The sequence below is a fragment of the Hippocampus zosterae genome, chromosome 12 (assembly GCF_025434085.1).
Source record: "Hippocampus zosterae strain Florida chromosome 12, ASM2543408v3, whole genome shotgun sequence".
Taxonomy (NCBI): domain Eukaryota; kingdom Metazoa; phylum Chordata; class Actinopteri; order Syngnathiformes; family Syngnathidae; genus Hippocampus; species Hippocampus zosterae.
Genome location: NC_067462.1, coordinates 12,352,282 through 12,364,761, shown reverse-complemented (window position 1 = coordinate 12,364,761; position 12,480 = coordinate 12,352,282). Strand labels below are relative to the sequence as shown.

At 40.3% G+C, this 12,480-nt stretch overlaps 2 protein-coding genes across 20 annotated transcripts in view; both read left to right on the top strand.

Moving 5' to 3' along the window:
- stxbp5l (syntaxin binding protein 5L) overlaps nucleotides 1–4,341 on the top strand; it is a 107,193-nt gene extending 102,852 nt beyond the window's left edge. For 16 of the 17 annotated variants that reach the window (XM_052082082.1, XM_052082080.1, XM_052082077.1 and 13 more), the window contains 3 exons: nucleotides 1,227–1,338; nucleotides 1,434–1,654; nucleotides 1,742–4,341. In XM_052082082.1, coding sequence (XP_051938042.1) covers nucleotides 1,227–1,338; nucleotides 1,434–1,654; nucleotides 1,742–1,783 — 375 coding nt within the window. In that variant the 3' untranslated portion in view covers nucleotides 1,784–4,341. The remainder of the gene's footprint in view (nucleotides 1–1,226; nucleotides 1,339–1,433; nucleotides 1,655–1,741) is intronic. The other variant, XR_007965355.1, reaches the window with a different exon arrangement.
- An 860-nt stretch (nucleotides 4,342–5,201) lies between these two features.
- On the top strand, nucleotides 5,202–12,170 carry poglut2 (protein O-glucosyltransferase 2). Of its 3 annotated transcripts, none has more exons than XM_052082101.1 (10): nucleotides 5,202–5,745; nucleotides 6,897–7,102; nucleotides 7,967–8,172; nucleotides 8,727–8,804; nucleotides 9,629–9,801; nucleotides 10,325–10,562; nucleotides 10,731–10,940; nucleotides 11,042–11,131; nucleotides 11,776–11,880; nucleotides 12,020–12,170. In XM_052082101.1, exons 1-10 carry the CDS (start codon nucleotides 5,486–5,488, stop codon nucleotides 12,035–12,037), a joined length of 1,584 nt encoding a protein of 527 aa, XP_051938061.1. In that variant the 5' UTR covers nucleotides 5,202–5,485; the 3' UTR covers nucleotides 12,038–12,170. The 3 variants fall into 3 exon arrangements, with proteins under 3 accessions (XP_051938061.1, XP_051938062.1, XP_051938063.1); XM_052082102.1 differs by having other exon boundaries at nucleotides 5,597–5,745; nucleotides 6,897–7,022; XM_052082103.1 differs by having other exon boundaries at nucleotides 5,635–5,777; nucleotides 6,897–7,022.
- Nucleotides 12,171–12,480: the final 310 nt, after the last annotated feature.

Genomic DNA, 12,480 nt, shown 5'->3' with positions numbered 1-12,480 from the left:
TTTTCAGGCTGCTTGTCGGCACAAAGAGAGAGAAAGCAAGATACGGTGGATTCTCATAGGTCCATATCGCTGCTTTTGTGATGGACAAACACGTTTGCATCTCATACTGTAAGATGAGTATAGCCTAGTTCAACATTTGTCATTGTTGAGGCCAGTTGATTTTAATAAGCCCTGAAAAGGAATTCAGACATTTGTTTCTAAATACATTGTACATCTTTAAAGATGTTTAGCACGTCATCAGCAATTGTGAGAATTATAAAGTGGAGATGGACGTGGCTAAAACAGGGCCAAGTGACGCACCTCGGTCCCACCATGCGTCACCCCTCACTCAATATATAAGCACTTTTGTTCACGTGAGCGGTTGTCTGGCACAACAGATAGCTTGAAAGAGAAATTGTAAATAAAAAAAAGTCTCACTTGAAAGCCAGCGGTGGACTAGGCCCTAGTCCACCGATGGTGAAGTAAAAGTAAAAAAATGAACTTGTCCACTTTGTCAGGTTGCTGTAGTGGTATTTGATTGGCAGTTGACAGATGAGTGGGATGTGGTTTCAGCGCATTGAGCAGACATGTTCAATTTTTCATGATTTTGAAGCCTCATTTTCTATTCTTGATTTTTTTTCTTCATCATTCACAATTTGGCAGAGTCGTTAGTAAAACTCTTTTCTGTCGTATGCCAAATTTACAAGACCTATTTATTTTCACTACACACGGACTGTGAGGGTTTTTCTTTGATACAATGGATAGTTTTATTATTATTGATGTACAACTTTTCAGCCTAGTTTGTACTGCAGTGAAAACAGGTGGCAAAACCTATTTTAAGGTGATGGTGCTACACTGCCATCTCAAGGCAAAAAAAATAATAATCTACCATAGTCTGTCTGGGAAATGTTAACAAGGTAGGATGATTGTCATCTACATGTGTTTTATCATTTGCAAAGGTTATGGGAAAATGTACTGTATGCCTTTTGCATACACTAAATAAGAGTAACATTTTTAATAGTATATATTTTCAAAGACATTGATGTAAAATGAAGATGCATCATATACAGTATTGAATAGGGTTCAATCATAACGAGATGAATGTGTGCTCATTGTCACTTTTTTTGGAGGTGAAAGGTAAAATCTTTTATTTTAATGACAACACATGCCGCAGATGTGATGCCTGGTCATAGGTATATTTTTACCACCTTGCTGTAGTGTCTCTAACAGCACTGTTTCACTTGTAGGAAATGCTCGGAGAGCTGTTTACACCAACAGAAACACCAGAAGCCCAGAATAGAGGCTTCCTGAAGGGCTTCTTCGGGGGAAATGCTCACACATTCGACAGGGAGGAGCTCTGTGTGTATTTCTGGTCTTTTCTCTTGTATTTTTCTTGTAAAATATCTCAGATCAGAAAATGATGGTATCCCTAATGAATCTTATTTGGCCCACAGTTGGTGAGGCAGCTGCGGGTAAGGCATCTCGGAGTTTGGCCCAACACATCCCTGGTCAGGGAGGGGTGGAGGGCATGAAGGTGGCAGCTAGTGGGGCAGTGGGTGAGATCGCCAGGGCCCGAATTGCTCTGGATGAAAGAGGACAGAGACTCGGTGAGCTGGAAGAGAGAACTGCCCTCATGATGACCAGTGCAGAAAGTTTCTCCAAGCATGCTCATGAGGTAAAGCCAAGACCTTTAGAAGAGTGAAATTATGTACCGTACTTTAAAAAGTTCTCAACGGTGACATGTTGTGACATTTCATTACAGCTCATGTTAAAGTGCAAGGACAAGAAGTGGTACCAGTTCTAGTTAACGGGAGCCAAGTGAGGCCGACTGATGGATTTCTGAGGGCGCTGTGCCAAGGGCAGGAATTTTAACTCAGCGGATGAGAGCAAATAAAAGACAGGCTGAAAGACTTTCTCTTTATGGCTTCTGAGCCAAGTGTGCAACATCGTCACACAGTAAGGGGACAGGAGAGATCCTCATTTGATCATTTGCTAAAAAAGTTGGGGAGAAAAAGAATGGTAGCATTTAGAGGACCGGATGTGTGCGCGCGTACCTAATGCGTGGGTGTGTGTGTGTGTGTGTGTGAGTGTGTGTGTGTGTGTGTGTGTGTGTGTCCTGGCTATGCTTGGAAGTCACTGTGTAGATACTCAACCATTAAGGAATCAACATGACATGCATGAAACAAAAAAGGAATGACTATCAAAATATCAAACTGCCATATTAAAAAGCAGCATGCTTACTTTAATGCTACTTTGACAGGAGATTCAATTATTATTTTTTATTTATTAATATAGCCAACTACGGAAACTATGAAAAACATTCTATTTTTTGAAATATTGACGAAAAAAATCTATACATAAAAAAACAGAAATGTATACCTGCATCGCTAATAAGCCAAAACTTGTGTTCTTTTTCCCTTTCCTCGGTTTCCTTTTGACATTTTTTCTGCAAATATTTCTTGACACACTTCAAATGCACATAGTTAGCTCTCTCTTCACATACTAAAATATAATAGTAAAGCTTTGTTGATACCAGGTACTCTTGGCTGCATCATAGTGCAACCATAGACGGATTTTGCTATGAACCGCACCGTTTAATCAAGTTTACGTTTGGGCTGCTGCGACTTTCCAATACAAGAATTGTTGAGGCTATATTCCCCTCTCCAACTACCATTCAGAATTCAGGATTCAGAAAAGAATAATTTGACATGTATGCAAAGGCTTGGGCAACACACCGTATGTTAATATAAACTCACGTGCCATAAGGAAGACGAGTGCAATTTGTGTGAAGTTACAAAGAGCTAGTGAGTAGTGGTGGTCATATGCCTCCGGTTACACTCAGACGAGATATTGACGGATGTTAAAAGGGCATTTAATGAGGTCAAAAATATGTTGTTTTCCAAATAACACTTGTGATTTTATGCTGTGTGGGTCATTCTTTGCGAGATGTGCTGGTTTTGTGGAAAATTATGATGTGTGTATGTGGAAGAATGAGTGCCACATGTTAAAAACAAAATACTGATAAACATGACAATACAATACGCTCAGTCTCTGCCAAAGCAATTAAAAGGAACTGCCACCCTCTCATATCTCTGCAATCCAGTTGTTACAAGTTGTGACTTGTGTATTTTCAGGATTCTAATGGACCTGCGTGTTCATAACAGTGATTGTTGCTGTTTGTGTGACGGCAGCGCAAAGAGGAGTTGGCTTCATCATCCATTCAACCAACTTCCTTGTGAGTCGTTTATCAGTAAATGGTTCAGAAAAAATAAATAAATAAACAGTATTTTTCCAGTACTATTCAGATGTGAGTCAGTGAAGATGTTCATGTGTAAAACAGCAGCAATTTCAACTAAAGGCAACTGTGTTACTTTATTTCATTCAATATTGTTCTTGATGATTATGGTATCCTCTTGTCGAAAGTCCTATATTTGATGGTGACGGCCTCTCAAATGGAAGGCCCTTGTATGTTAAAAACAGCAATTGTTTCATGATACATGGTGGTGTATCATATTGTGATTGTGTTGTACATGTCAATGCTACGCGACAGAGGCCAACGACATCGAGTGAAGAGGATTTTTTTTGTACCTGTGTCTTTGTATTTTAAAATGATCTGAAAAAAAAATCTCTTACACATCAGGCCTTTATGCACACAAGCATTGACACAAATTAATCACTGCGCCTTGTTTATGTTGATCGCGCACCTGCATCGCGGTACACCAACATACACATGCAAAGTACAGTGAAACATAACCGCAGTGATGTCTCCTTGCATTGTTAGATATTTAGACCTGCTTGTCAGGCTACCGAAACTCATTATTTTCACCCATACACTTCAATAGATGAGACACGCACATTTTCTGATTGACATTTATTTTGACTCAGTGAGACATATTGAACTTGTCAAAAATGGTTCTCTGTACCTTCAATTAAGTTTATTTTCGACACAGTCTGAATGGAATTAAAAAAGGTATCAAGAAAAAAAGTGACCTCAGTTGACAGGGTGTTTTTGTTTTCTTTGTTTTTATATATTAACTGTACTTTTCAATGTTGGGTGATACAAGCAAAAATGTGATACAGATGGGGTATTTTTCTCTATATATGTTGTACCTGTCACTGCTGGTACTCCGTTTCTGTCTAAACCATTGAAACGTTGTTGTTCTTCACACAGTAATATACCCTTGGGGGGAAAAAACATTCTCAAGTTTTCTGGATTATGGCAGCAAAGTTTGTCTTCTTTAAATGGATTCTACCAATTTTTCTTCTTAATATTATACTAGTGTAATAGAGATTACTTGACGAAAAGAGCTGAACATATGTTGATGCAGAAGCAAACTGACAATAAACATGGATTGATGTACATCAGTGAGAGCTGTATTGATCACTCGTGCAGTATTTGTAATTTCATGCCAAGCATCTTTTGAAAGCCCAACGTTTCTCTTATGCTACATTAATAAACTAACCTACCCATGTTATTTGACCGAGGCAGAGTATGGAAGTCTAGCAGCATGATTAAAGAGATTGGGAAAATAGCTTGAAGGATGATTTTAGCCTAGAATTGCTTTAATTTTAATGTGTGATGTGTCAATCATAAAGAATAGATAATGCAGTCCCACATCATTTACACTTTAACAGGAGAGTTGATTCAAAAATAGACGTGGTAGAAATTCAGACATAGTTAACATTATCAATGAAAGACTACCTATTTATTTTACTTTTCTATAGCTCTGATAAATTGTGTGCTCTTTTTGACAGATGATGTGCTGTTTTTGACATTAATATCGATTGAAATTGATGGGACAGTTGAGTCCTACTAGCAGGGTAGCCATTCTTTCTGGTGGTGAGACGACCCAACCAAACTTTTTTTTTTTCGAAAACATTCCTACACGTTTTGGGAGATATGACACTGGCAACACTAACCAACACTTTTTCAATTCAGATGCGCTCTTTTTTACTTTTCTGGCAATCAAGTGTCTTTGCCGCAATAGGTTACAAACATTATAAAATAGTCTTCGTTGCTTAATAGCGCACAAACTCTAGTGATAGGAGACCGATCCGTGATACGAATGACTAAATAGTGACTGCCAGTCTGCCACAACTATTCTGCGTAGTATCTGCCTACAGCTGGCGCATACGTCATTTCATGACTTCCGGATTAACGCGCAATCAAACGTCTCTGTGGGCGGAGTACTGACCAATCGGAATTCGCTCCCCTGCCTCCTCTGACTCATTTGCATAATTTATAGCTTCGCCGCGAAGAGTACAGTGAGCGGCTAACGTTGAAGCTAACACTCGAAAACAACTAACAACAAATAATCGTCTATGTTAGTGGACACGTCTAAACATTCAACAGTCTAGTAGTGGACTTCAAATGGTAGTGGACCTAAGAGACACTGGAACGGCACCCCTGTTTCTAAACCAAATATCAGTAACCAGAGATTTTAGTGAAACAATGGCAAGTTAGAGGTATTTAAGTCAGCTGGAAGACGAACATAAACAATCAACAATGGCGGATGATGGACATTGTACTATCATGTTGCTCCGACTATTTTTGTGGTCTCTTTTGTGTTTGGCTGTGTTCCGACCAGAACTCTCGGGGGTTGTGGCCGACTCGGTGGCTCTTGGGGCCGACTCGGCGACTCCTGGGGCCGAGTTGGCAGCTCCGAACGCCGCAAAGACTCTTGTCTGGGGACCCGGACTAGATCCAAACATTGTCCTTCCAGCTCGTTTTTTCTTCATCCAGGCAGTGGACCGCTCAGGAAGAAAGTAAGTACAGTACAACACAGTAAACTGTGACGGTAAGCGTTGTAACGGGAATTAATATCTGTTGTGTTTTACAGACAGCATACAGTCACTGTAACATACATGGGATGCTGTCACTGTCACATCTATGTTGTACCATTGCAAGACTCGTAAAGGCCCGCGACTGTTCCAACTTCAATCACGCTTGAATTACCTCGTAAAGTATTGAACGATTTGCACCATTGGAACACTTCGGTTAAAATACACACTCCAAGTTCTCACATTCCGGTGTTTCTTATTCCCACCTACTTAATTCCTTCTTGAAAGTTATTCCAGGGGAACAGAGGTGCCGCATTTTAAGCCACTCGTAGATCTTGCTTGACAGCAAAGAAAAGAGTCAAGCTATAAATCTTGTCAAAACGTGCAACACGGCTGTTGACGTGTGAGCCATTCAACGAGGAGGGAGTAGACAGATTAGAAACTTGTTTCCCCCCCAGGTGGAAAATGTGACACCTGTCATCCCAAAGACCTCACGGGCCCAGGAAGGCATCATGTTCCATTTATTCTGCTGTCTCTAACGCACACACGTTGCCTATCAAGAAGCAACACGAGTACCGGTTAACATATAAGTCTTAAATGACAGTTTATCATTTTCAAAACGTCATGTTGTGAACCTATTAGCATAAACACATTGCTATTCTCGAGCTATTATTCTTAGCACAGGCACCCATGCGCCATCTAATGGGAACCAAAGTGCTGCAATTACAAACATATCAGTGCCCACCTTTGACTGTTAATGTCACAAAGGCATTAGTCAAACAGTAAATTCATTGTTTTAGTGTACTCATGTGGAAGCGTTGCAAAGTAAACTGAGAAATAATCGCTTGTCTCCATAACTGGTCCTCCTCCACCAGACACCAGAATGATATCATTCATATAATATAACACTGGACACTGTTGAATTTAATTCGTTAATATCTGTATTGTTTGTTATTCACTTTACGGGAAAGAGAAATAATTCCTTTAGCTCAGTTACTGTCTTTCGCTGCCATTATTGGGGCAAAGGTCAGTGTGGTCACCATTAAAGTCACTTTACTCCTGCTAAATATTTAGCAGGGCTAACATATGTGCATAGCACCTGTGCGAAATGACATATATTCTGCCCTTTCCCTCAGTCTAACAACTTCGCCAGGGGAGAAAACCTTTGAGGTAAAGATCGTGTCTCCGTTGGAGCATTTCACCAGGATCTGGATTCAGGTTCTGGATCGTCAAGATGGGTCTTTCCTGGTTCGCTACAGAATGTACGCAAGCTACACAGACCTTCACGTCCATGTTCTGCTCATGGACCAACATGTGGCCGAGTCTCCGTACATTCTCAGAGGTGGATTGTGAAGTAACAGCACATTGGAAGCTGTAAAGTTGAATCGGTTCCGGCATATTTTAGAATTGAGTTTTTAATTTGTTCCTTTGTCAAATTTTCACAATCATAACCCTTTATTTATTCTAAAGACAGCATACATCAGGGGTGCCCAAACTTTTCGGATCGAAGATCTACTTTTCGATCAACTAACCTCACGGGATCTACCCTTACCGACGTGCGCGCGCACACACACACAGACACACACACACACACACACACACACACACACACACACACGCCATGATGAGAAACAGCCTGAAACTGAGGCATGCGACCCACTTCTGCAGCCTGTTAACTATCATAGCTCACACGTACCGTTTTAAAGTGCTTACCTGGGCCCTCCTAGATTCCTATTCTTTGCCCGTGCCCTCTGTGAATTGTACACGAAGCAAATTCTGAATGAGAAGAATGACGATAAAAGAGCGCAACAGCTCTTATCACAAGCTGCAATTGCAGACTGCTGAGCGCTAACAACTTCCGGTGACGTAATCAGGCGCCACCGTAAATTCAAGATTTACCTGCTTTATTTTATTTTTTTAAATATTTATTTTGTGAAAATGAGACTGATAGGATGATTAGGGTGCAGCGTACATGAACACAAAAAAATATGTTACGAACATGTACAAAGACACACAAATGGTTGTTTGTTTTTTTTTCTCCTCGACACTCTTCAGATCTACTCGGGACCTGTCTTAGATCTACCGGTAGATCAGGATCTACCTAATGGGCACCCCTGTCATACATGTATAACTAGGATATAATTGTTACAATATTTTAGTATACAAATATTGACCATATTGATGTTTTTTCTACTTGTCTCATCAGGTCCAGTGTACCACGAGGGCTGTGACTGTCCGCAGCTCGATGGCTCTGTGTGGTTTTCCCATATGCACTGTCCTCACTCCTTTCCCCAGATAGAGCAGGACATGTCCCAATTCGCCAGTGTCGACCCAGATCGCAACGCTCAGGAGATTCCGCAACGCTTTGGGCAGCGACAAAGCCTCTGCCACTACACCATCAAAGATAACAAGGTATACACTCTATTACAAGACTGGGTCTTCATATAAAAGCTCCTGATTTTTTTTCCTCCAAAATCTATGTACACATTTTGTTGGATCGTCTACTTGTAAGGAAAAAAACATTTTTAATGTGATTTTGACAAATAAAACCTCAATTAATCAATACAATTGATCACCTAGCAGATTCCTGCTTTAACAGCCCTTTTTATTCCCATAGTGCTCCTCAAAGTGGTGTGTGTGTGTGTGTGTGTGTGTGCGTGTGTGCGCGTGCGTGTGTGCGCGTGTGTGTGAAAGAGGGTACTTTGTTGAAAATACCAGTGGAGCATTCAAGCAGGTTATTGTACTAGTTGGTCCCTCTTACATCCAGTAATTTATCCTCCTTTTGCAACTTATAATTCGTATTTCATATTGTCGGACAGATATGGTCAAGGTTACAGTATATAATCTTTCACTCTTCAAAGTTTTTTTTGATTGTGTAGAGGAGTAAAGTAAAGCTGGGTGAAAGTAGTCAAATTATGAAACTCAAAAGATTTTGCTGAATTGTTCATACTTTTTTTCATTATTAGGTCTATGTTCAAACACTTGGTGAGCATGTCGGTTTCCGAATCTTTATGGATTCCATCCTCCTGTCACTTACCAGAAAGGCAAGTTGCATTCGGCTCAGGCTGGATTTACACCGCAGATCCAGGTGCCCAGTTTTGGTTCAATGCTAAAATAAGATGGGGTTGTTGTTTTTTTGGGGGGGGGAGGGGCGGGGGGCGGTTGGGGGTAGTCTTTTTCAGGTACATTTCAAATGGCATATATCCAATGCCAAATTTTACATTCACAGAAGACATGAAACAACAAATTTACACAATGGTAGATAATGCACTACACATCCTTTTTTACGTCAATGCCGGATCTCAATCTGAAGATACCGAATTCATTCATTCATTCATTCATTCATCTTCCTAACCGCTTGATCTTCACTAGGGTCGCGGGGGGTGCTGGAGCCTACCCCAGCCGTCTCCGGGCAGTAGGCGGGGGACACCCTGAATCGGTTGCCAGCCAATCGCAGGGCACACAGAGACAAACAACCATTCGCACTCACACTCACACCTAGGGACAATTTAGAGTGCATATTTTTGGAATGTGGGAGGAAACCGGAGCACCCGGAGAAAACCCACGCAGGCCCGGGGAGAACATGCAAACTCCACACAGGGAGGCCGGAGCTGGAATCGAACCCGGTACCTCTGCACTGTGAAGCCGACGTGCTAACCACTGGACTACCGGGCCGCCCCGATACCGAATTCATGGATTTTTTTATTTATTTACGCTGCCATAACATACCCCATTTATGCCTTTTCTCAGCACAACAATCAAAATCTTTTCACTTGAACATGCAGTGCAAATTCAGCCTACGTCTTTTGAAACACACGCATAAATACACGCATTCACATTTAACACACACCTATTGTTGTGTGTTTAGGTAAAGTTACCTGACTTGGAGTTTTTTGTTAACCTGGGTGACTGGCCGCTCGAGAAAAGGAAAACCCCTCAGAACATTCATCCTATCTTCTCCTGGTGTGGCTCAAACAACACCAGAGATATTGTCATGCCTACATATGATCTCACTGAGTCTGTTCTTGAGACCATGGGGAGGTAAGCACTCAAGCAATTCAATGAAATTAGTTGTTAGAATTAGGTTTGAAGTACCCGTGTTGGTATTTGGGAATGAATCCATATCTTGCTGCATATTTTTCAAATGGATACAGTCGACATAAAACGCCTACACTCCGCTGTTCAAATGCCATTTTCTTTTCAAATGTGTGGTGTGTGCTGACCTATTTACAAATGTGTTCTTGTTTGATTCTGAACACAGCCACATCCACAGTAGCAAGCAGGTATGCACACTTGTGCAACCACACACTTTATTTCAGTTTTTCATTTTTACTTCCTCTCTCACAAACATGTTTTTTGAATTGATTTGAGTCATACAGATTATAGTTTAAATCCATGATGTAAAAGGTTTGACATTGTTTTCCGCACAAAAACCTTGATCAGTTGTGTGTACACTTTTGATTTTGATATTCACTGAACATGTTGATGTGAACCTTTTTGTCACATGTTGTGTATGCGAAGACTGAAATTTGACACATAGCATGTTTTCATATCTAATGAACAGAGTGAGCCTGGACATAATGTCGGTGCAGGCAAATACAGGACCACCGTGGGCCAAGAAGAACGCCACAGCCTTCTGGAGAGGGCGGGATAGTCGTCAAGAGCGTCTGGAGCTAGTCAAGCTGTCCAGGGCCCACCCCCACATGATTGATGCTGCCTTCACAAACTTCTTCTTCTTCAAGCACGATGAGAGCTTATACGGCCCTCTTGTCAAGCACGTCTCCTTTTTTGACTTCTTCAAGGTGATTGGTTTATTTTTGCTATTTACCTGACGTTAAATTGGAATTTCATTGTACAGTAAGGTGTGCTCTTAAGTAAAGAAATATCAGATTTAAATCAAACACTGTAATTGCTGGAAGTACTGTGTACACAGTCAGTTCAGGTGTTTTGTCGGTTTGTTTTGGCTTCAGTACAAGTACCAAATAAACATTGATGGCACTGTGGCCGCATATCGATTGCCTTACCTTCTGGCCGGAGACAGCGTGGTGTTGAAGCAGGATTCCGGCTACTACGAGCATTTCTACAATGAGCTCATACCGTGGGAACACTACATCCCGGTCAGGGCGGACCTCGGAGATCTGATGGAAAAGATCCAGTGGGCTCAAGACCACGATAGAGAGGTTGATTTTATTATTCATTTGCTGGATCAGATTCATGCTTTCAAAAATATGCTCCCATGGTTCATGCAATTATTTATTCTCTTGTGATTACTGTCTTTCAGGCCAAGAAAATTGCTCTGGCAGGTCAACAGTTTGTACGCAACCGACTTATGGGAGACAAAATATTTTGTTATTACTACAAACTTTTCACGGTAATCTTTTTTTTTTTTAGGAGTCCAACAGAAATATATAGTCTCAACAAAATTTTTACAAAATTAGTTCAGAGGCTGTTTAAATTTTTATCTGCTCAGATTTGAAGTTAATTGTTATTTAATTACAAAGAGAATTGTTGCAGGGAACTAGAAGTACTACAAATTCAAAAATAACTGGTGAGCCATACTTGAATATGAATGATGTGAATATGAATACCGCTTTCAGCAATACGATACTATCCACTTCATTTTGCACTTTTGCATGTCGTCACCTACACTATACCCCCAAAAGTACTGACATCAGATCAGGATCAGATCAAGCTGCTTCATGTACCGCCTGTTCTTTGGTGCTGTTTTTTTTAAAGGAATACACAATGTTTCCCTTAAATTTCAAGGTCAAATTTCGACTTGTTTGAAAAATTGAATGTATGAAGTTCAAATGATTTACAACATGAGGGAATTAACAAAAAAAAAAAGAAAAATCATCATTCCCCTCTCACAAAAACAAGTACTTTGCAAAAATGCATGTCGTATTTGGGTAATTCCAAGATTTTTATGTATTTATTTATTTTAAACAAGGTGTACTTATGCCACTTGCGTATATCTTTCTATATCTCTGTTTAATCGAGATTGTTCTGTTGTAGGAATATGCTAACCGCCAGGTTACTGAACCAAAGATACGTGAGGGCATGGAGCTGGTAGAACATCCCGGTGATGAACTCTTTCCATGTTCCTGCCACCGGACACCGGTAAGGACAATGTGATGTCATCCTTGTGCTCATTTTAAAGCAACCTTTATGATTTATAAAGGCTGGACGAATATTAAGACAGATGTTTTTATTTACCAATGACCACTCTTGTACTATTTTTTTTTGTTTTGTTTTACAGGTGAAGGATGAACTTTGATGGACTTTCAAGAAGACTGCCAGATTTTTTTAAACTGTATTGCCAAATATTGAATGTATTATGTTTCATTTGCACCATAATTTCAATACTGTAAATATCATGACATCATCATTAAATATCATTTTTAAATAAATATTTTGATTTTACTGAAATTACCGCAATCGTACGGAAGAGGATTAGGGCCAATGAAGAAAAAAAAGAAGGTTGGCAAGACAATCGGACATTAAATCGTACGGAAGAGGATTAGGGCCAATGAAGAAAAAAAAGAAGGTTGGCAAGACAATCGGACATTACTCTGGGTTGTTTCACTCTTACTTACAGTGAAACTGTGCCACTGATGTGTAAACCACTGTGCTGCCATTGGATAGCTCTCGTTTTTGTTGTTGGTGACCATTGTGGACCCTGCACATGAAACAAATGAGCATATCAACGGTGTTCTTATT

What these genes read in the sequence shown, in the direction of transcription:
- poglut2 (XM_052082101.1), top strand. Translation starts at nt 5,486, where the DNA reads ATGGCGGATGATGGACATTGTACTATCATGTTGCTCCGACTATTTTTG. An exon ending in TCCTGTCACTTACCAGAAAG is followed by an intron (nt 8,805 to 9,628) that starts GCAAGTTGCATT and finishes TTGTGTGTTTAG; the next exon opens with GTAAAGTTACCTGACTTGGA. An exon ending in CCTTTTTTGACTTCTTCAAG is followed by an intron (nt 10,563 to 10,730) that starts GTGATTGGTTTA and finishes TTTTGGCTTCAG; the next exon opens with TACAAGTACCAAATAAACAT.